The sequence below is a fragment of the Ochotona princeps genome, chromosome 8 (genome assembly GCF_030435755.1).
Source record: "Ochotona princeps isolate mOchPri1 chromosome 8, mOchPri1.hap1, whole genome shotgun sequence".
Classification (NCBI taxonomy): domain Eukaryota; kingdom Metazoa; phylum Chordata; class Mammalia; order Lagomorpha; family Ochotonidae; genus Ochotona; species Ochotona princeps.
In genome coordinates this window covers 73397964-73420488 of record NC_080839.1, presented here as the reverse complement: position 1 = coordinate 73420488, position 22525 = coordinate 73397964, and the positions used below count along the sequence as shown (strand labels likewise).

The window sequence follows — 22525 nt, the reverse complement described above, 5'->3', positions numbered from 1 at the left end:
GAAGACAGCTCTTTCTTCTTCTTTCTCAATCTCTCTCCTTTTCTCTTTAAATCTGCCTTTCAAATAATGCAATAAATCTTAAATAATTTAAGCAAAGTATTGAAAACAAAAGTTCTTGTACATTAGGGAGGCATCTGGCATAGCACTGAAGAGCTGCTTGAGATGCCTGCGTCTCATACTGGCTCCTTCAGAATGTCCAGTCCAGTACTCGGTCTGCTCCAGTTCTTGCATCCCGCCAATGTATGTTCTGGGAGTAGTTAGGTCCACGTGGGAAACCTGGCTCTTGGCTTCAGCCTATTCCAGGCTTGGCATTGGATTTCTTCCTATTTCTCAAATATTTTTTTTGAAATTACTACTATCAGATAATATATTTCCTATAACTAGGAATCATTCGAAATCCAACATAAACATAAGCTTTAATACCATCTTCTTGGTGACAATTTCGTTAACTCTCTTGACCAAACCAACTTTAATAATTTCTCCATTTCAGCATCCAGTTACATCAACATTTGTTACATGGTTGAACGGAACCATATAACTAAACTGTGGCACATTTTGGTAAATGTCCCAAGCACATGATAAAAACTGTATCCCTGCAGAGAATCCTTACACAGGTAGATCGTGCCCCAGAACTCGGATGACTCCTGACATTAGTCTTTTTCTTTCCACAACTCACCCACCCTGTTGGGTCCACACTTGCACTCAATTTTGTCTTGTTTTAAGAGTGGATGGGAGAGATAGCTACCAGTGTAAAAGCCCAGCTTTTCTGATTAAGAATGTTCCAGGTACTCCTCACTCCCAGAGTACTACCAGAGTTTCAGTACTCCTCACTGATACTGCCCAGGAACTCCACACATTTCCTTCCAGGCAAACAAGTGGCTCCTGTAGAACCCAACCTCTCTGTAACCCACGGCTCTGCAGGGCACCTCCTGGCCAAGCTTTCAGACGTCCCTTTAAGGCCATTCCTAAAACAAATCAAAGTCATCCATGGAATGCCATGTGACTATGTTAGGATCCTTGACTCTGACTACTTGACGTTTAGTATTTGTTCTCCCACAACACAGGGTCCTCCAGAGCTGAGATTTGGCTGCCTTTCACTCACATTCCTCCCAACCAGAATGGGTGGCACAGAGTCAGCACTCAGGAGGCTTTGAGGGGTGAGCACAAGTCAAAGGAGAAGCACAAGGCTTACCTTCCTTTCCTCCTTGATGGTGCCGCTACTTGCCCTCACATATGTGCATACACACACACACACACACACACACACACAAACAAGGAAACATACATGGGGTGTCTGCACTGTTATTTTGATTTACTCAGAGAAATAAAGCCTCCAAAGCCACGAGCACAGAACAGAGTGTGTGCTAGGATGCGACATTGTGTGATAGAATATGTGGATAAAAAGGTTCAGAATCCAAACACTACAGGTAATACTTCTCCATTGTTCTGAGTACAAGTTCTCAAGGCTGGGGTGCCTTTATGCGTCTATCAGTTTACTCTCTAACCCCTCCCTTGGGGACCTGACAACAAAACAAAGGAAGTGATGGGTTCTGCCTGCTGCTGTGGCTGCTGCTCCCTCCTTGCCTTCCGCAGTGCAGTGGCATCCTGCAGGTCCATGTCTGGCCGGGTATAGTCAGAGTTCCAGAAGCTGCCCATGACCTCACCAGAGTGGGTAAGGGCAGGGTTTCTCCAACTTTCTACCAAAGGCTATGTGCAAGGACAGCATGGTGAGTGTACTCCATTATTATAATTTTCAAGAAAAATATTGCATATTTTGTGCATATTTATCCTATGCATATTTGTGACAAAACAGAGAATGGGAGAATAGAGAAGGTGATGCTCTTGATAACAAGCCATGTTAACAAGTGTATCTGAAGATGAGAAGTGAGAGGAGCAGAGGAGAAAGAGACAGCCTAGGAGCCCAGTGTCAAGGTGCTTCTGCTGCCATACAAGGCTGCCTGGGTGGGACACTCAGGCCCGCAGGGCTCCGTCCCCAGAAACGGCCAAGTGCTGTGTACACTCGGGGCGGTCTAAGGTACTGTGCCATGATCACCACCTCACGATGTGCGCTTTAACTGGTTAACCTCCAGTTGTCCTCACGCTTCCTGTAGCTAAAGATTCCAAAAATCTCACATCTGACACTATAAAAAATACACTCAGTCTTATCAGTCATCATGCATTACAAGCTACTTAATTCACCTTTTGAACAATGAAAAAATTTGAAAATACTTTGGAAAAAAAAGATGCCTCCTCAATGCTTCTTCAATGACTTTTAGATCATACAGTAACATTTTCTTCAAGAACGTCCTTGATTTTCTTTTCCATTTCTTCAGCGCCACATTAGTCACAGTAGCATGTTATTTAACTTCAAGATGATGTTAATTTTTTTCTTCCTGTTGTTGATTATGTTTTGTGGCTTTTCATTTAAGGGGATGTATAGTAACTGTGTAATGGAGACTATCATATCTAGCAGCATGTTATTTAACTTCATGGCATTGTAAATTTCTATTTTTCTTCCTGTTGTTGATTTTGTATTGTGGCTTTTCATTTAAGGGGATGTATACTACTGTGTAATAGAGACTATCATATCCAGATGTGAGGATACAATGCAGTATACATCTCTACTTTCAGACAAAGAAGGACTCCCAATGAAACTGTTTACTATATCTCAACAATAGGATGCTGGACTCTCTGCCATTGTCCATGCCCGCAATGATGGACATATGACTGTGTACGAAGAACTATCTGTAGTAATGCTATAGGGGAACTCAGTGAGGGGGGAGGGAATTAGGGAGGGGATAAGGGAAATCCCAGGGCCTATGGAACTGTCTCATAAAATAATAAAAAGAAGTAAAATTTAAAAAAAAAGAAGTCAACTCTGTAAAAATGACACCATTCAGATGGGCTCCAATCCTCTGAACAAGTGTCTTCCCAAGAAGAGAAGGTCAGAGCACAGAGCCGCGGAGGACTGATCAGGGAGGACCCAGCGAGCAGCCACCACCTGCAGGCTCCGGGGGCGCGGCCTCGCAAGAAGTCACCCTCCAGAGCTGTGCCAAAGTCAACCCTGGTGTCTAAGCCACCAGGGGTGTGGCACTTTAATAAGCTGATTACACAAGGAGAGCAAGTGAAGGTGACAGTGTTACAGTGGGGCAGATTTACCACAAACTTCTCAACTTTGGGTCTTTCTATTTTGAAATGAAAACAGTTTGTGATTTTAGGAGTTTTGTAATAACATATCAAGGCTATTGCAGTTTGAATTTACTGTAAAAATTACTTGCTTCCCTCTATGTTTCCTGCCATTTTTAATTTTTGCTCTGGAAAGGACCAAAGTCTTTGCTTATTTGATAGGGTTCTAGCACTTCTTTTCACATGCGAAGGAGTTCTTTGTGTAACTTAAACAGTAACCTGAATTTCAGTAAAAATGAACAGTCTAACCTGGTACTATATATATTTTTGTTTTACAGAAGTTTCACATTTGTTATTGTCAGGCAAAGACATAGTTCTTTGCAACTTGTTCTATTCAAAACTTAGAGATTATAATTCTTCAAAGGAACTAATATAAATTATTTTACGGTTTCTGACTTTAAAAACACTTACCTTTGAGATAGATCAGGATTTGACTTTGATGTATGGCTTGAGGGACAACATGCAGCCCACATTAGACTGGCAGGCACTTTAAGAGCTTGAGTGAAAAAAAAATGTATCGCTTTGGACCTAATTTTCAATGTTTGAAATTATCATGAGACAACTCCAGAAGGATTAGTTGATTTGAATTAGAGTTGTAGACAGTCTGTTGTGAAAAGACGACAGGCTGCGGGTTGGAGACAAATTTCCAGTTGGAGGTCCTTCACTAAACAGCTATGTGGCCTTGTTCAGGACAATAGTTCTGAGCTCCTGTTTCCATATCAGACATAAAGACTCTTTGTAAGGCCTATCTGGAGACAATTACGCTTGTAAGTGCCTAGCACAGAGCCTGGTGCGGAGTTCCAGTCCAGTCAGGATGAGTAACATGCTCAGCAGTTCTACTGTGAGCTATATTGTCTCTGTGTCACTGACTAATTTTTGAGAATAAATGTAACTCCGCAGATCCTGGGAAAGAAATCTATTAAAGTGCAAAGCACTACTGTCTTCCAAGCCATTAAAATGTTATCATCTTAATTTGTCTTTCAACAATAGATAATGAACCTCTTCTGAATTAAAATCTTTGATTTTATGGATCTACATCACGTTAACAGTAATTACAGTAATGAGATAAGCTGAAATTCCCGTAGCATAATGCATGCAGGAATTTATTTCAAATACTCTGAAGATTATTTAATATTATTTCACTGTTTACCTTAGGGAAGCAATTTTGTCATATTCTGGAATATACTATCACTAATAAGACATGAAAATGTCAACCAGAAAAGCATAAACCAAACAGAAAAGCAGCACAAGTGTACACCTAGAGTAGGAAAAGGCACCTGCGGTTGAGTTTCTGTGTTTTGGGCCAGTTGGAACGCGATACCCAGAGCTTTCAGCGTACCATCAGTTCCACTCCTTGTGGCACTTGATCATACTCCTCTTCTAACACTAAAACTAGGGTGGCTGGCTTACAAGATTGCACTGTTTCTGGCAACCCAAGCTGGATCACTTCTGTGAGAACTGGGGCCCTGACTCTGGCTGGTTCCACACACCAGAATGGCTCCCTTGCTACCTCCTTTAATTCTCTGTATTATCATTTCATATATCAACTTCTTCATGAGATAAATCCTCTAAACAAGATGACTATATTTCATCTCATCCCTATTCCTTATTCTACATACAGAAGCAGGCTGTGTGTAACGAGCACTTAATGAGTCCCACAGTGCCACGGAGGGAGGGAGCTGCCTGCCACTATAGAGCCGCTTTCAACCTCTGTGAGACGCTGCTGCAGGGCCTCTTGTATCTGGAAGACCAAGCACAAGCTGAGCATGGAGGAAGCGGGGTGGATGTAATGTGTGTAATACGATGAGGTTAAAAAGATTATTAGAAATAGACAGATATACCCAAAACTGAGAAAAAAGAACTCTATACTCAAAAAGCAGAAATAGCAGTAATTGTAAAGGCAGTTTCCCTCCAGTTTCCCACTTGGGTCTGCAGCACTTAAATCACATCACATACCCTGGACTAAATATACTGAGAAGAAAACCCAACTGGCATTAGAGCCAACAGCAAAAGACTTTGTAAACATCCACCTGATCTACCTGCTCTCCTAGCATGCTGAAACAGGAACATGTGTAAGCCAGAGCTGGGCACAGGGAAGGCCACATGGAAGAGCTTTCCAGAGTACAACTCCTACCATGAGGTGCTAGCAGAGCACTAGGATAGAGCCAGAGCAAGAACAAAAAGGAAGGGTTTCTTGGCTTGACATAACTATGTCAATTCACTCATACTTTGGTGATAATATTTAAGGCTTTCCTCCAACTTGGACATTGACCACTGTAGAAAATATTAGTAGAATTTAAGGCCTTAAAGGCAAGACTACAGGAGATAGGAAATACGTGAAGGACTGCCTGGGAAAAAGTATCTGAGGAATTCTGAGCAACTCCCCAGGACAAGACCCAGGTCTACAAGATCAAGATAAAGGGGTGTAGGTTTCCTTGAGGAGGTGCTTTCATGTCAGCTCTATCCACAACAGAACAGACCCTTGGAGCGTGGCAGCTGCCTGCCCACAGCAGGGTTCAATCAGAGCCTGGATGACTTGTTGTATCAGTTCTGCTCCAGGCTTTTTCCAGTGCTCATATTCCATGCTTCAAGATGTACCCAATTTCATTTTTCTTTGCCAATGGAATACACTCCTTCTAGTTTCATTGAAAGAAGCAGTATGCTCAAATGTGGATTTATAACATTAGGCCTGAGGTTGAAATTTCAGCACTGGCTACATTCTAGTTTTATGACCTCAGAGTTATAAAATGGGGGCCAGGGCAGCACTATGGCTCAATAGGCTAATCCTTCATCTGTAAGCACTGGCGTCCTTTATGGATGCTGGTTCGTGTCCTGATGCTCCACTTTCCAGCCAGTTCCCTGCTTGTGGCCTGCAGAAGCAGTAAAGGATGGCTCAAGTCCTTGGAACTCTGCACCAATCTGGGAGACCCAGAACAGGCTCCTGGCTCTGGATTGTCTCAGCTCCAACCCTTGAAGCCATCTTTTGAGTGAACCAGTGGTTGGAAGACCTATCTATCTCCTTCTCTCTGTAAATCTATCATTCAAATAAAAGTGAATAAACATTTTTTAAGAAGATAAACTGAAATGTGCCTGTCATGCTACTTGGCAAAGAGATCAAACTTACAACGTGATGGTTATTATCAGCAAGTGGAAGAGATCCCTCACTAGGTGCTAAAGGCCCTCACCAGTTCCGTGATTCTAAGAAGTATTCTTTTCACAGGAAGGGTAGTTCAGGACATCCTCGGAGGAGGGAGGGGCCCAGGCTTTAACCAGTATCACAAAGGATGAAGCAATGAAGAGCAGCAAGCACCACAACCCCGGTTTTGAAAGGGCAATTTTATCAGTTCACAAAACATTAAGTAAATGCAGTTACGATCCATCTATGAGATATTACTCAGCCATTAAGAAGAATGAAATTACAGAATCAAAATGGCAGAATAGGGTAAGGACACATTTAAACAGATGGAGAAATATTAGCCTGTGTGAACCAGAGAGGGCACATTCCAGGAAACAGAAGAGAACAGAACAACAGCAGAGGGGTACCTGCAGACTGACAGACACAGGAAAGCAGCAGACACAACGGTGTGGTGTTGCAGTGACTGATACCCCAGTGGCATTCAGCAAACTGAACACCTGCAGCCAGAACTTCACCAGAAACAAGGGGGGAAGAGACATTCACCAGGAGCTCCAGAGGTGAACCCAGACAAAGAACTGCTCATCCTGCTGGTCTCTTTGATTTGACCAGGAGCAGAGACAGAGCAGCAGATCCCAGATGGATGGTGTGGGAACAGGTGAATTTCACAGCCCAGTCCACCTCCTAGAGCTGTATCTGGTACCATTTTGGTTAAGCAGGCAAGGGCTACGGGGCATGACTGTGCATGCACTGAGCTGGGAGTGAACTCATTTCTGACTCAGTAAACTGCAACAACGTGGCATCCTGCAGGTTCCACCCAAGACAGTCCCAGTAACCCTAAGACCTGACAGCCAGCAGATCAAAAACTCTAGTAGTGGTACATCAGGCACCATTTTGTACAGTGTAGCAAGAACTTTGAGACTGGGGGGACAACAATAAGCTGCACATGTGCTGAACTTGGCAAGAACTCACTGAGCTCAACGTACTGCACTGGTCCCACAGAAAAAATAATACCGACTGTGGCATTGTACTGGTCAAAATAGGTCCGTGTGGGCCTCAGAACTAACAGCCAGCAGGTTCTGACAAGATCAGCATCACAAACAACCTAGCTATATAGGACACCTGGTGTCTCCCAAATCCTGGAACCTTGTACAGACAATCTCAGCCTCAGCATGGTCTCACAGGAGGTGGAGACTGGTGAGCCAGGAACTGGGGCTACAGAGACCATGGTGGAAATCTAACATAAGAACCCAGATCTGGAACTCGCTAGAGGGAGTGGCACAACTGACTGTAAACAAACAGCCGTGCATCAACTACAATAAGTAAAACTGAACGGTAGACCTCTGGGTGACACAGCTTAGAAACCTGCTCCAAGGAGAAGAATCTGATAACCAGAAGTACAATCACCAAGAGCAAAAAAAGAAGCAAAGGCACAATGAATATTACTGAAGACTCCCCTGAAAAGGAGCGAAAGTCTTTGCCAATCTCAGAGCTAACTGAGGAAGACATGAAGAAAATGGGGGATACAAAACTCAAAATACTTGTTATAAAACTTCTTATCAACAATGAGAAGCACGTAAAGAAGGCACTTAAGGAATTCAAAGAATATGTCACACTGGAAATGAATCAAATGAAAGCTGATCTATTAGAAATGAAGAATACAGAAGAGCAAATTAAAAGTACAATGAAGAGTTTCCAAAATATAATGAAGGAGGCAGAAGAAAGAATCTCAAAATTAGAAGATATTTCCTGTCACCAGGTGGAACCAAACAAAAATCTGGAAGCAGAGTTGGGTCAAGCTAAAAAAAGTATTCCAGAATTGAAAGACACTATTAAAAGTCCAAATATAAGAGTTGTGGGAGTCCTACAAGGTGCAGAAAGAGAAGCTGGGTTTACAAATGTATTTAATCAAATAATAAGGGAAAATTTCCCTAGTCTAGAGCAAGAATTGGGAAACAAGATCCAGGAGGGGCACAGAACTCCCAAAAGAATTAACCAAAAGTGATCTTCACCAAAACACACGATGCTCAAGCTCTCTTCAATCCAACATAAGGAAAAGATCCTTAAATATGCATGTGAAAAAATCAACTGACATATAAAGGAATGCCAATTAAACTCACAGGAGATCTCTCGCAGGAAATTCTACAGGCAAGAAGAGAATGGATCAACATATTACAGATTCTAAAAACAAAAAATTGTCGGCCCAGGATAACGTATCGAGAAAAACTTCCCTTTGTCTTTGAAAATGAAATAAAATTCTTCCACAGTCAAAAAAATATGCCTCTTCCAAACCTGCCCTACAAATGATACTTACAGATGTTCTTTTGACAGAGAAAAGGAACCGCATCCACCAAAACCAAAGGCAAATGGAAAGAACTTCCCAGTAAAATAACAACAGAAGATTAAATCAATAAACAACCCATTGCTAAAATGACAGGACCAAATTACCATTCATTGATATTAACCCTGAATGTAAATGGCTTAAACTCATCAATCAAATGTCGCTGATTAGTAGACTGGATTAAAAAACAAAACCCATCTATTTCTTGCCTACAGGAGACACATTTCAAAAATAAAGATCAGCGGAAACCACATCTCAAGGATTTTGATTTTCTTGTTAGTCTCATCTCTTCAAAACACTTTCTGCTCATTAAATTCTTCAGTGACTCATAGATCATACAGTAACATCATTTTCTTCAAGAACGTTCTTGATTTTTCATTTCTTCAGTGACACATTAGTCATTCAGTAAGCATGTTATGCTGTTAATTTTTTTTCTTCCTGTTGTGGATTATGTTTTGTGGCTTTTCACTTAAGGGGATGTATACTACTGTGTAATAGAGACTATCATATCCAGACGTGAGGATACAATGCAGTATACATCTCTGCTTTCAGACGAAGATGGACTCCCAGTGAAACTGTTTACTATACCTCGACAATAGGATGCTGGACTCTCTGTCATTGTCCATGCCCGCAATGATGGACATATGACTGTGTATAAAGAACTATACTATAGTAATGATATGGGGGAACTCAGTGGGGGGGGAGGGAATTGGGGGGGTAAGGGAAATCCCAGGGCCTATGGAACTGTCTCATAAAATAATAATAAAAAGAAGTAAAAAAAATTTTTTTAAAAAAATGCAGTTACAACAAGCTATCACACAGGGTCCAGCCAAGCAGCCTACTAGGTAAATCCTCCCCTTGCGTGCCCAGGATCCCATATGGACACCAGTTTGTTTTCCAACTGTTCTACTTACCATCTAGTTCTCTGCTTATTACCTGGGAAAGGAGAAGAAGATAGCCCAAAGCCTTGGAACCCTGAACCTGCACGGGAGACCTGGAAGAAGCTCCTGGTTCCTGACTTCTGATTGGCTCAGCTCAGCTTTGGCTTCTGCAGCCTCTTGGAGAATGAACCAGCAGACAAAATATGTTTGTCTCCTTCTCTCTGTAAAGCCGACTTTCCAATAAAATAAACAAATATTTCCAAAAATTGGCTATCATATAATATTCAGATAATAAATGCTGGCAGGCAAGGATGTGAGGAAAAGTTATCCTAATGCATTATTGGTGGAAATGTAAACTAATGTAGCATTACGTAAGATAATATGGAGATTCCCCACATTATCTGAAAACAGATCTACTAAATGATACAAACACCCCATTTTTGGCAATTTATCCAAATGAAATGCAATCAGCATAAGAAGAGCTACCTGAACCTCTGTATTTCTAAGAGCTCAATTCATGATACCTAAAATACGAAATTAACCCAGATGCCCATCACCTGATGACTGGATAAAGAAAATGTGGTATTTATCCACTACACAATACCATTCAGCCAGAAAAAGAATGAAATCTTGTCTTCTGCAATTAAATTGATGCAATTGGAAACCATTATTCTTAGTTTAATGAGCCAGTCTCAAAAAGATGGCTATCTTGTTTTCTCTGATCTGTGGTAATTAACACACAGAGGACAAAACAGGCATTCTAGTCTGAGCGAGCCTGACACCCCGGGATATGACTGTTGCTTATAGCTTTTGTCTATACTCCTGAGGAACAGTAAGTTTATTTTTTTCCTACTAGCTCTGTGCTGATATATTTATGTAATGGAGTGTTAAATCTGTGACTGTGAACTGAAATGAAAATATCCCATTGCAAAAATCAGAAATGAAGGAAGAAGCAAGGAAGGAGAAGCGTGGGCATGGCATGTGGGCAGGAGGGAGTGTGGGCGGAAGTAGCCCTGCTCCTAAATCACTCCACACAGACAGATGACAAATGTATGTAAGAAACAAAGAAGGTACAACATAAAGAATTTTTTGTTCTGAACTATCTGAGAGGAATCTACTCATGCAACATCCCAAATCTTGAATATTGCATAGCATATTTCCATTCACAATGAATGACACTCTTAAATGCAACAAAAATACAGTCATCAAAATCCAAATTTAGAAATTAATATTAGTGCCCTCGAATACTTAGGCTCCATGAAGAGAATATCATTGGTATTTTGACAGGGATTTAGTAAGTCTATAAATTACCTTGGGTACAATGGACATCTTAACAATATTAATTCCTCTAATCTGCAATGTGAGAAGATATTCTCATTTTTTGCACCTTTTTCAATTTCTCCCATTTTAATTTTCTTTGTGAAGATGTTCCACATCTTCAATTTTATTTTTCATAACTATTGTGAATAGGACTGCTTGTATAATTTCATTTCAGCAATTTTATTACTGGCATGTAAAAGAACTACTGATCTGTATGTACTAGAAAAAAAATGTAATCACAAGACAGACTTTCAACTTCTAGTTCAGGAGAGAGACTGTTGGCCATATTTAAAAGAGCACAATCTAAACACTAGAGGTTTGCAATTTCAGAAGAGCTTAGCGACAGAAATGAAGATGGCTGGAGGAGGAAAGCTGGGATAATGTCTGGTATCAGCATTTGAGCATCAGCCTTGTAACTGTCAACGCCTGGAAGCTGGCACTGGGGTATAATGAACAGTGAAGGAACACACGCTGGCTGCAAACAGTGGGGGCACCTTGCCCTCATCTGCATACTATGCAGAGCAAATGCCACCAGAGGAGTCCCAGAGGTATGATGAATCATAGTAATTCCACATTTCATTACATAGCATTCTTGAAATAACAAAATTACTGATACAAAAAACAGATGAGTGGTTTCAAGGGGTTGTGTGAGAGGTGGAGAGGGACAAGGTGACTCATCCCACAGACCTAGACATCGATACACACAAAGAAATGCACACATTACTTGTGATGCCTGAGTTAAGAATACAAAACTATCAACATCAATATCCTGGTTGCATTATTATATGTCAATCATGTAAGATGATTCCATTTGTGGAAGCTAGTTAAACAATAAGATTTCTTAAAACTGAACAAAAGCTAAAAGGTATCTGAAAACTGGAAAACCCTGTATAACTTGAGCTACTGGCTGGATGCAGAATGCTGAAAGAGCTTCGCATTTCTGTGGAATACATTTTAAGGGTGCCGATGGACTGGACCTAATGTGAACACCTGAAATTATCAATAAATCTTACTTCTGAATTCCTAAAAGCAAGAAACTTGTGGGTAGGTAAGTGATGCATCTCAATCATTTATTCCTGTGGCTTTGCTTTAGGCATCTGAGGGGCATAAGAGGTTTTGTGTGTTTTCATAACAGGCAAGCGGCTCACAGTGTGCAGAGCAGTTTTAAAACCACCTAGCTTTAGCACAAGGTAGATATAAAATGTGTAGATGAAACTGTTACAGAGGTAAGTTACTACAGCTTAAAACCTACTTGGACAATGTCAGCAAAATGACAGAGTGGGAAGTATTAGGTTCAACAATACACACACTAAAAGAATCTCCTGAAAACCCCAAGCCTGAGACAGTACTGTATGTTCCATAGAGCTGATCAAAATTCAAAGTGTAGGAAGAACAATGTTACTCCAACTGTGCTACCCTCTCCCTGTCTCCAAGTTTGTGTTATGCCTGGCGGAGAGGAGTTTGCTGGGCCCACAGTTTCTTCGGAGGAAACAAACATGAGAGACAGACATCCAACATCCCTAAAATTCTAACATGCTTCCCAGAAAACCTGCACTAGTCTCACTTCACAGGGGACGCGAGGGGAAACAGCAGTCACACAGCCAGATGGCCAGGCAGAAACACAGCCAGGAGGGTGGGGTTCCATGGACAGGCATGTGGAAATAGGTGCAACCTCTGTTCCTGTCAACCAGCATGTCTGCTCAGAGTGTCAGTGACCTTCATGGTTCACCTACACAGCTAGTGACTTTCAGAAGCATGCGGGGAAGTACAATCTATCTCCAGCAGCTAGAATGCCCAGACCCACACCCCACTTCAGCAACTCAGCCACTATCTATTCCAGAGAAGTCATGTGGCTATGTAGCTGAACCCAGGATGTCAAGCAGTGTCTCACGAGCTCAAAATACCCTCCCAGCGACTTGACCCATGCAGGGAATGTCCATGAGTACACATCTCAGACAAGTGCAGGTGACAGACATGGTTGTTCAGGGAGGTCAATCAACCACTCAACTTGGTCAAAAGCCCTACCCCACGGCCCCATCCTAACAGGGAGGACATCTTCAATCATGTATTTCCAAAAACATAGTCTATCGCCACATCCCAAAGCAGTGACCGTTGCATCTAGAGCCAAGCACGCAGCCTTCCCCAACTTCAGATATCAAACACTGGACCTGCTTGGTTAGGAAAGTATCTGTGACCATTACATGACCCTGACAGCAACTCTGTCTGATACCAGAGAAAACACAACATCCCATTAAATAGAAAACTCACAACAAACTCTGTCTGCCTGGTATCTTTACCACCTGGGCGTTGTAGAATTATAGTTCAGACTACTGAAGGTCTATTCCTGCCACAGAGAATGCCTAAAACATTCAAAAGAGATGTCTGTTTACTCAAAGTTACAAATAAAAGCACAAAAAGACACAATGATTATGAAACATCAGGGAATCGTGACCCCTTCAAAGGAAATGAATGAAATTTCAATAATGGCTCCCAGGAAATGGAGATCTATGAAATGGCTCATAAAGAATGCAGAATGTATTCATAACAAAGTTTAGTGAACAGAAAGAACAGACAGAAAACTAATGACATTTGCAAAACGACACAAAAAAGCAGTAACTTGCAAACAGAAACCTTCAAAAGCACAAAAATCCTACAGATGAAGAATATAATGAGTGAAGAGATTTCTATGGAAAGCTTCAACAGATGACTCAATTATGCAGAAGAATCAGTGAGCTGGAGGACAGTATATTTCATACCCAGTCAAAGTAGTACGAAGAAATTAGAGAAACATGAAGAAAGGCTGAGGGAATCATGTGATTCTGTCTAGAATGCACATATTGGCATAGCAGTTGCAGAATTAGAACTATGGGCAGACAGAAAAAAGTCTATCTAAAGAAACGATCTCCGTAAAGTTTCCCAACTGAGGGACAGGTGCCAACAAGTACACAATGCAAGAGATCTTGAGTCTAATTTCCACGACACACACTAACCAAACAATTGAAAAAGATTCAGACAGTAGAAACACATAACATACAAAGTAATGTCAACAGGAGTAGCCGTAGGTTTCTTATCAGAAACCCTACAAACCAGGAGAGAGGGGGAATACATGTTCAAAATGCTAAAGCAGGAAATAAACCAGCAATCACGAACACGTTCCTCACCGATATGGTATGAAACTAAATCAATTCCAGGAGTTATTTCAGACAACTTTAAATACAATACACTTTTGAACAATAAACAGTAAATGAAGGAATAAAAACGGGAAATAAAAAAATATCTGAAGACAAAAATGGAAATATAATATAAAAACCTGTGGGATATAGCAAAAATTGTTCTAAAAAATGTTTATAGCAACAAACAAGTACAGCAAAAAGAAGTTTTTAAGTAAGTAACATTTCACATCAGGAAGTTAAAAACTGGGTGGAGCAAAATGGCTGTAATGGTTAAACCCTCACTTTGCAAGCACCAGGATCCCATTTGGGTGCCCCACTCCCCACCCAGCTCCCTGCTTATGACACAGGAAGTAGTAGAGGATGGCCCAGAACCCCAGTTGGGGCCCCACACCCACATGGGAGACCCGGAAGAGGTTCCTGCAGATTAGCTGAGCTCTGCCTATTGCACTTATTTAGGGAGTGAACAAGCAGATGAAAGATCTGTCTCTCCTTCTCTCCATAAGCCTGATCTGCCTTTCCAATAAAAATAAATAAATCTTTTTAAAAAGAAGAAAGAACAAGTTAATCTAAAAGTTAGGATAGCAAAGGAAATCATAAAAATATCAGAAATAAATCAAATAACAGAAAAATACTACATTGATGAAAAGATTAGTTTCTTTGAAAAGATAAAGTCAGCAAAGCCTTAGTTAGGTCAAGAGAAAACATTAAAAATGAAACCAGAAAGGAGAAACTATAATTGAAATGATTAAAATACAGATGATCACAAGATATTACCTTACACAATTATATATTAACACTGCTGGGCAACCTGGAAGAACTAGATACACCACTAATCATATTATCCTACTAAAACTGATTCCTGAAGAAACAGAAACTCGATCGTTAACAAAGACATAGATCGAATCAATAAAAACAAAGCGAAAAACCAAAACACAAAAAACCCTCCCAGCAAGTGTCTACCTTCATGAATGAATCCTACAAAATATTTACAGAATAACTGTAAATTCCACACTCATACAATCCAGATGAGAGTGGTTTTTTTCCTAAGGAGAACAGCATTACCCTGAAATCAAGGTCCTGTCAAAACCACACCAAAGAAGAAAACAGCACATGGAGACAAGCTACCGACAGCGCATGTGCCAGTTAGGCCCTCAGCAAGAGGGTAAAATGCGAAGTTGCTCAAATAAATCCACAGTAAGAACACTAACAACTCAATTAGAAATAGGCAAGGCACATAAACAGAAATTTTTAAAAAGATAATATACAAATAACTAAAAGTTGTAAGTAAAGTGTTCAACACCGTGAATTACTACAAAAGTGTAAACTACAACCACAATGAGTTGCCTCACACCTATCATAATGGCTATTCCCCAACAGACAGAGAGGCAACACTCGCTGGTGACAGTGTGCGTCTGGGGGGAACTGTCCTGGACAGCACGGAGACTACATGCAAGAGGAGGATCTGACAGTTCAAAATCACTAGGAGAAAATTTCAAATATTCTTCCCAAAACAAATGTTTCTTTAAGGTGATGGGTATGTTAACTATCTAAATTATGCCAAGCTGTTCATAAAATTATATCATTTAGCATGCTATAAGTTTATCTAACACATTTGCATAAAAATCAGAAAATACAGTTTAAAATGAAAAAAATAAGGACCCCTTGGACAGTGCAGCGTTCCCACTTAGGATGGCTGCTCTGTGTGTGTGTGTGTGTGTGTGTGTGTGCACACATGAGTGCACACATGCGTGCAGCAGCTTGTGTGGGCAGCACCACAGTTAGCAGGCAGGGAGTCCCTGCTCCAGTTATAATCCTGACACGAGTGTTTCTGAGGAAGAGTCTTTGGGATGAAAACTGATGTATTCGCTTACGGAATCCAGGAGTGGATCAAGATGGCTCCATGCACAGCGCACAGAGAGGCAGCGTACAGCGCATCTCGGCCTTATTCCCAGAGCAAACTGCAGTGACAATGCCTCGGCAGAGGCAACACACGATGAGGGGAGCGAATCAACTGCGGGACACAGCCTGACTGTCTAGTTTTCTTCCAATTTCTTACACATTTAACGTGAAACAGATGAAGAAGAAAGTGCAATACAGTCCATTTCACATGAAGTCCCATGTTGTACAACATGGGAAGAGGCAGGTGGGCTACCAACAGGCCTCTTGATCACAACTTCACCCAGTTCCTTAAGGACTTTCTGTTAAGACTTCTCATTACCTAGGTCACTATTTTGAAAATGTATCTTAAGTAGAGAATGACATCAGATGTCCCAATTTCTTCTAATGGCTGCTCCCAAATAGTTGTATTTCACTTTGCTATAATTTACCTTTTTTATCCTTTGTTATTAATAAAATTTCCCTTCAGTGACATCTTCTGACCAATCTTCATTGTCTTGTGTAATCAAGCGTCCACCTCTGTGCAAGGACTGCCTTCCCTCTTTGGTCCCAAAAAGATACCCTGCCACACTCAACTTTTTAAAATGTGCGTGTGTGAGTGAGTGATCGTGTGTGTGTAAAGTTATATTCATGCCTATGTTATAGACACACTAAATTCAAAGAAAAGAAGGACATTACTACTACTAAGCTTCATAAGGATTATTCAGTGTAAGTCATCTAGTCCTGAAGTGTAAAATTTTTAAAAGGTAGAGAAAGTTCCTTCCTTCCTCATAAGAGAGCAAGCCCTGAAGGACAAAGCTTGATTTCAGCACCTGTTCTTCAAGCCAGGCGCCTGCTTCAATGGGATTTACACGCCAGGGTGAAGAAGAGCTTGGAACTTTGAACAGGAAATACGACGATGCCCCACTTCCCTCTCTCTAGCCAGAGAATAACGACACATATACACCAGGACCAGGAAGCCACCCTGCTGCTGTGCATTGCCCAGTGTCAAGCAACAGGACGAGGTGGCTGCCGGCAGTGCCATCCTGCTTGAAGAGACTCACACAGGGCTTTTCCAGGAAAGCTCCTAATCTTGGGACTCAGCAGCTAAATAGAGTCTACTTTAGGGAATAGGTTAATAAAAGCTTATAAAATACACGAATACATACTGCTTGAACAAAGTAGTATGTATTTCACTTACAGTAAAACTTAAAGTCTTAAATAAACCATGGCTATTACTCATAAGAAGGAAAGTATTAATACATTTCTTTGAAAGTCAAGAAATGGATACAACTGGAAATCATTACACTTACTGAAACAAGCCAAACCCAAAAGGACAAATCTCACATTTCCTCTGATATGTGGCAGCTAGTACCTGTACCTACAGTATAAAAACAATTTAATATGCATGAGTTAAATTGGCATACTGGGATTTGTGCATTGTTTATAGCCCTTTGCTGTATTCCTTCACAATGATTTATTATTTTTTTCTTTATTGGTACTGGACACTTTATCTAGTAGAGTAGTAAACCTCTGACTATAAACTAAATTAAAAATGACATGTCAAAATTTTAAAGGGGGAGGAGGGAGGGAAGTATCACCGTATTATTTTTTTTGTATTGTTACATTCTTAGAACTGCATCTATGAACTACATAAAACCTGTTGTCCTTTACATTAATACATAACACAAGTAAGGTGAGAAGCAATCGCCGTAAGGACACTGGGCGTACCTCTGTGACGGCGGCAAGCCGCTCCAGCGCCGTGGCGTGCAGGGCCTCGTCCTGGCTCTCCAGCAGCAGCTTCAGGGACGGCAGCAGCAGGGACTGGTCCAGCAGCAGCCGGCACAGCTCCTTCACGCACTGAAACCACACCAACACATGGTGAGCAGGGACCTACGGTGCATCTGGCATCCTTGGCTGCCCTCCCTGTACCTTTCCATCTTTTCTAGGAATGGATGTACCGCACGTGTGTGTGGGTGTGGTGCACACTCAAGGTCATACTGAATACCTGGGTAGGGCTTTGGCACCTGTTAATTCGCTGCACAGAAACAGGAACTCTTTCCTAGCACTCAGATATTCCTCAGGGCTGTTCATAGCTGCATCCTACTCACTGTGTGCTCACGGCGCTGGGTTTCCCTAATCTCACAGAGTCCTAGTTTCCTCTTAAGATGGGAGCATCTACATCAACCCTGCAGTTTTCATTTTGAATGTGAGAAGCAGTGTTAATAGATATAATATACAAAGCTCAGAAAATACTAAAGATCAAATAATAAGATCTACTGAGTACTAATATGAACAATATTTCATTATTGTTATCATCTACTGAACAAAGGAAATCAGCAAATAAAGTGTCTCAAAGCCACATAATCCTGTGAAGGCAAACTGGATTCTTGATATATGTAAGACATTCACCTTCACGAACACCAGCTGTGGTGAAGAACAAGCAGAATGTCTTTGGAACACCACAGGTGTAAGTGCATTTCATTCCCAGTCCTTGGTTTTATGGGCTGAACCTGTCACCAGAAAGTGGGATTCCACATAATGTAAAAAATGATAGTTCCTTACAATGAAAGTCTGAAAGGGTAAAAATTGAATTTGCAGGCTGCGTTGCCCTGCTGAGCTCTATTAGGGCAAATGTTCCAGTGCCCGTGGCACTATGGAGGACGGGACCCTTGGGACGAGGGCCAGACAATGAGGATCCACTGTGTTCTGCGAGAAGAAGCAGGGACCACCACATCTTCCTCTCGTGTTTGTTAGATCAGACAAGGAAAAACAGAGATTTATGGTACTTTAAATTTCTCTGATATTGTTATAAAGCATACATAAAGTACGGATGACACAAAGAAGCTCCCATTTAAAGTACAGGATAAAGTCTCTTCAGAATTCCAATTATACTTTTTTTAAGCTTTCATTCAGTCATCTCTTCTGGAAATCAGCAAAGCTTCAAATTTCACAGCGGAAGGTGGTGATACACAAAGTTGTGTGACAATGAGCAGAATCAGCAGGACGCAAGTTTGGAAGAACATGTACTCAAGCATCAGGAACTCTCATTCAGAATAGCACTAAAGTGCCTCTACAAGCATCGCAAAGCATCTCATCAAACATCTGGGCTGAAGAGGACTGCAGATTTCTCATCTGGGGAAACACTTAGGAGAATACCTCCCAAAACCCTTGGGGGCCTGCAACACAAACTCCAGAGCACAGCCCTGGGGCCTAGCTGCTACCTTGTGTTTGCTATCTCAGCCTTCCTTCTTCACCCCCTGGGAACATCCAAGGAATCTTCCTGCCATGGTGGAAGCAACCTGTAATTGCACAATCCAATTCCACAGCTGCAACCCACAAGCCGTATCGGAAATACGGTTTAGTGTACTGCAGGAAGTGCATTTGCAATGTAACAGAGTTTTAATGTTACTAGACAGTTGTGGCCAGTGGCTGCTGTACTGGACAGTGTAGCCACCATGAGTAGGACTCTCATACCTGTAGGTTTTGCCATCTGTATAACCTGTGCTCTTTCACTGATTAACCCTTAATTGCTCCTTACGTCTGCCCTTAGAAAAACAAGGTGCCTCTACCAAGGCACCTATCGCAGGTTAGCATTCATTGTTCTCCCTGTATTCACATTTCTTACACTGTCTCTTTTCTACAACTGTGCAGTCATTTCTATCTCTGGCTTCTCTGACTGGCAAACCTGCTTGGTACATACTGTACTTAAAAATACTCGTATGTGATTTTTTTCTGTTGACGAGTTGTCAGTGATGTGAAAACAAGGATTTTTTAAGCAATTTGTGAAATTGAGACTGAGCATAATAAACTGCCAACCTTCACTTTCCGGGCTAGCTGGACAGGTATTTTTGGGCAGGTGGCACACAGCCAGGCCGGGACAGCCCAAGCAGAAGAGCTCAGTCTACAGCAGCTCCTGAATAACTGACCTTTAACACAAAATCCTCTACTACGTTTATAATGTAGTTTCCTCCTAAGTTGTGATGGGAGCACTCATTAAGACATTCACAGGTCAGAGCAGGAGAGAGAAACGCAAACACTTTCCTTCACGCCTTCTAGCTCAACCGGTCAAATTATCAGGACACAGAAGAACGGCAAGGCCTTGGACCAACAGGAGCAGGTGGGGCAGTGCTAAGAGCAGGCTGCAGCCTTGAGTATTTGTTCCTCCTGGACTGTCACTTTCACTGAAACCCACAGTCGTGACACAGCCTCCTCTCCACCCACCAGTCTGTCCATCCTCCTGTAAACCTCCTGCTTGCCCCAGGGTGTCTGTAATGGAAAAGCATCAGTTGAGCTAAGATTAGTGACGCAGGGCCCAAGGGACTTATCACATGTGCTGGTCACTACATGGAGACTGTAAGGCAGTGTGCAGTCCTTGCGTGCCAGCAGGCCCCAGGAACAGGCTGCCCAGACATCCAGCATCTTGGCCATTGCAGTGATCACATCCTGTTCCTGGGCCAAGCTCAGTCCTTGGTCTCATGCTCTACAGGACCTCCAGCTGCTCCATGGTTAAAACCAGCTGTTTGTCAGGCCATATGCTAATATATATAATTTCCAATTTTATCCTAAATTCCTTCATGGGAGGAACAATCTTAGCCTTAATTAATCAGATAAAGAAGAGTGCAGGAAATTTAAGTAATATAAATGCCTTCTGATTCTCAAAAATCAGTGTTACCAAAAATGGCCCAGTCACTTGAGAGTCTGAGCCCAGCACTGACCAGGCTCACTCATTAGCACAGGCACCTCCTCCCACACAACAGCACATGGAAACTCTGATTCTACTCCATGCTGAGCCTTTGCCAGGTCACGGACATTCAGGGTCAGCCCAAAAGAACTGGACTTGGAATTTTAAATGTGTAAACGCCAAAGTTTGTTTTATGCAAATTTCTTACTCAACGAAGGACTTCCTCTTGTGAATCTTTATATTACAACAGAGACAAGCAATGAACAGGGACACATACCTTTGGAGATTGTGGGACAACTGTCCTGTGACAGACAGTGATATATCCTGTTGGTAATATTTCCCATCAGGAAAAGCAGCACTGCCCTAGGCAGGCAAAGCCAGAACAGGGCAGGCATCATAGAAAGGATTCGCAAGAGGCAAGAAGGGGCCAGTGCTGTGCTGCAGCACATCAGGCAGGCGCCTGTGATCCCTTCAACCCATACAGGCATCAGTGCAAGCAAGAACTACTCTACTGTGCACCTGGTCCCACTGAGCCCCACTGCTGAAGTGCCTGTGAAGCAGCAGATGACAACAGAAGAACGTGTGTTGCGCTATCCACATGGGAGACCCAAATGGAATTCCTGGTTTCTAGCTGCAGTCATTTGGGAAGTGAACAAGCAGAGAGAAGACTTTCTGTTTCTGTCACCCTGCCATTCAAGCAAATACATCTTTAGGACAAAAAAGAGTCATGAATAAAATAACCAAACAATACTGGAGAGTGGGGGGGACCGAAATGGGGAAGAGGAAAAAGACAAATCCCTTGTATCACACACTGAGACGCACTGATTTCATGAACCATACAATACGGCAACCACTGGTATTAGAGTCACAGTCAATGAGTTATGGATCATTTCACCACCTCAGTGATGTACACTATTATGGAACTCTGAAAATAAGCTACGCAAATTGAAAATGTAGTAAGATAAACTTGAGTCACTTATGATTTGTGCTAATAATGTTTCTTCCTTTTTAACAACTGCCATTCACATTAGGGCACATCTGGTTATTGGGAAAAGAAAAAAATGTATACACTGTTCACATACCTCTAATCACAGCTAACCACAGCACCCAGAAAAGTTTCTTTGTACACAAAATTCAGAGATGGAAACTGAAGTAGCAAAAGAAAAATGAAGAAGAGGCCCCTTAGAAACAAAATTCACTGAATAAATAGTGCCATATCATCAAAGTGGAAGGCACAAGTGATGAAGACCTCCTCTCAGCGCAGCGCCATTCCCTGCACAAGGGAATGACAGGCCTGGGACAGCGATGACAGTCCAGCTGAGCAGGAGGCCAGGCCCCCAGCCTGCCCTTTCTAGGGACATGTAAGGACACCTGGTAGAATACACAACTGGAGTCCTTTCTGGGATCACTCAGCCTAACTCCTTGCTACTGAATCAGAAGACAAAGGCCTCAAGCTCACAGCTTTTCTCATCATCATGGATCATGCTACTGCTTAGCCCAGAACAGGAGCTGAGCAGCTTCCGGCACAGCCAGGGCTGGCTAGTTCTGCACTGTGCTGTGAGAAGGTCCTGCCCTGGAGGTGCTCCTAGCCCTAAGCAAGAGGACAAGTACAATCCACTCTGCAGCACTTCACAGACCCGGTCCACATAATGGGGACCTCATTCTAAACGCACTTAGCAGCCATGGACCAGCTGCTTCGCGAAGTGGACCATGAATTACTTTCCTTGTCATGGAACCTCAAATCAATCACAAAGGCATACTGGGAGTTAAGTCCTGACAGCATTCAGCTTCTTGTGTATTTTGGATAGGAAGCAGAAGGCACAGCTTGTTACACTTTAGACAACAGGAAGAACATACTTTTCTTTCTAGGTCTTAGAATATATATATATATAATATATATAATGCTGACTAGGTTTATTAGTAACATGCATG

At 41.9% G+C, this 22525-nt stretch overlaps 1 protein-coding gene across 3 annotated transcripts in view; it reads right to left on the bottom strand.

Annotated features, from left to right (window-relative positions):
• NBAS (NBAS subunit of NRZ tethering complex) overlaps positions 1 to 22525 on the bottom strand; it is a 376509-nt gene that overhangs the window by 67139 nt on the left and 286845 nt on the right. For all 3 annotated transcript variants that reach the window (XM_058668260.1, XM_058668259.1, XM_058668261.1), the window contains one exon: positions 17641 to 17769. In XM_058668260.1, coding sequence (XP_058524243.1) covers positions 17641 to 17769 — 129 coding nt within the window. The remainder of the gene's footprint in view (positions 1 to 17640; positions 17770 to 22525) is intronic.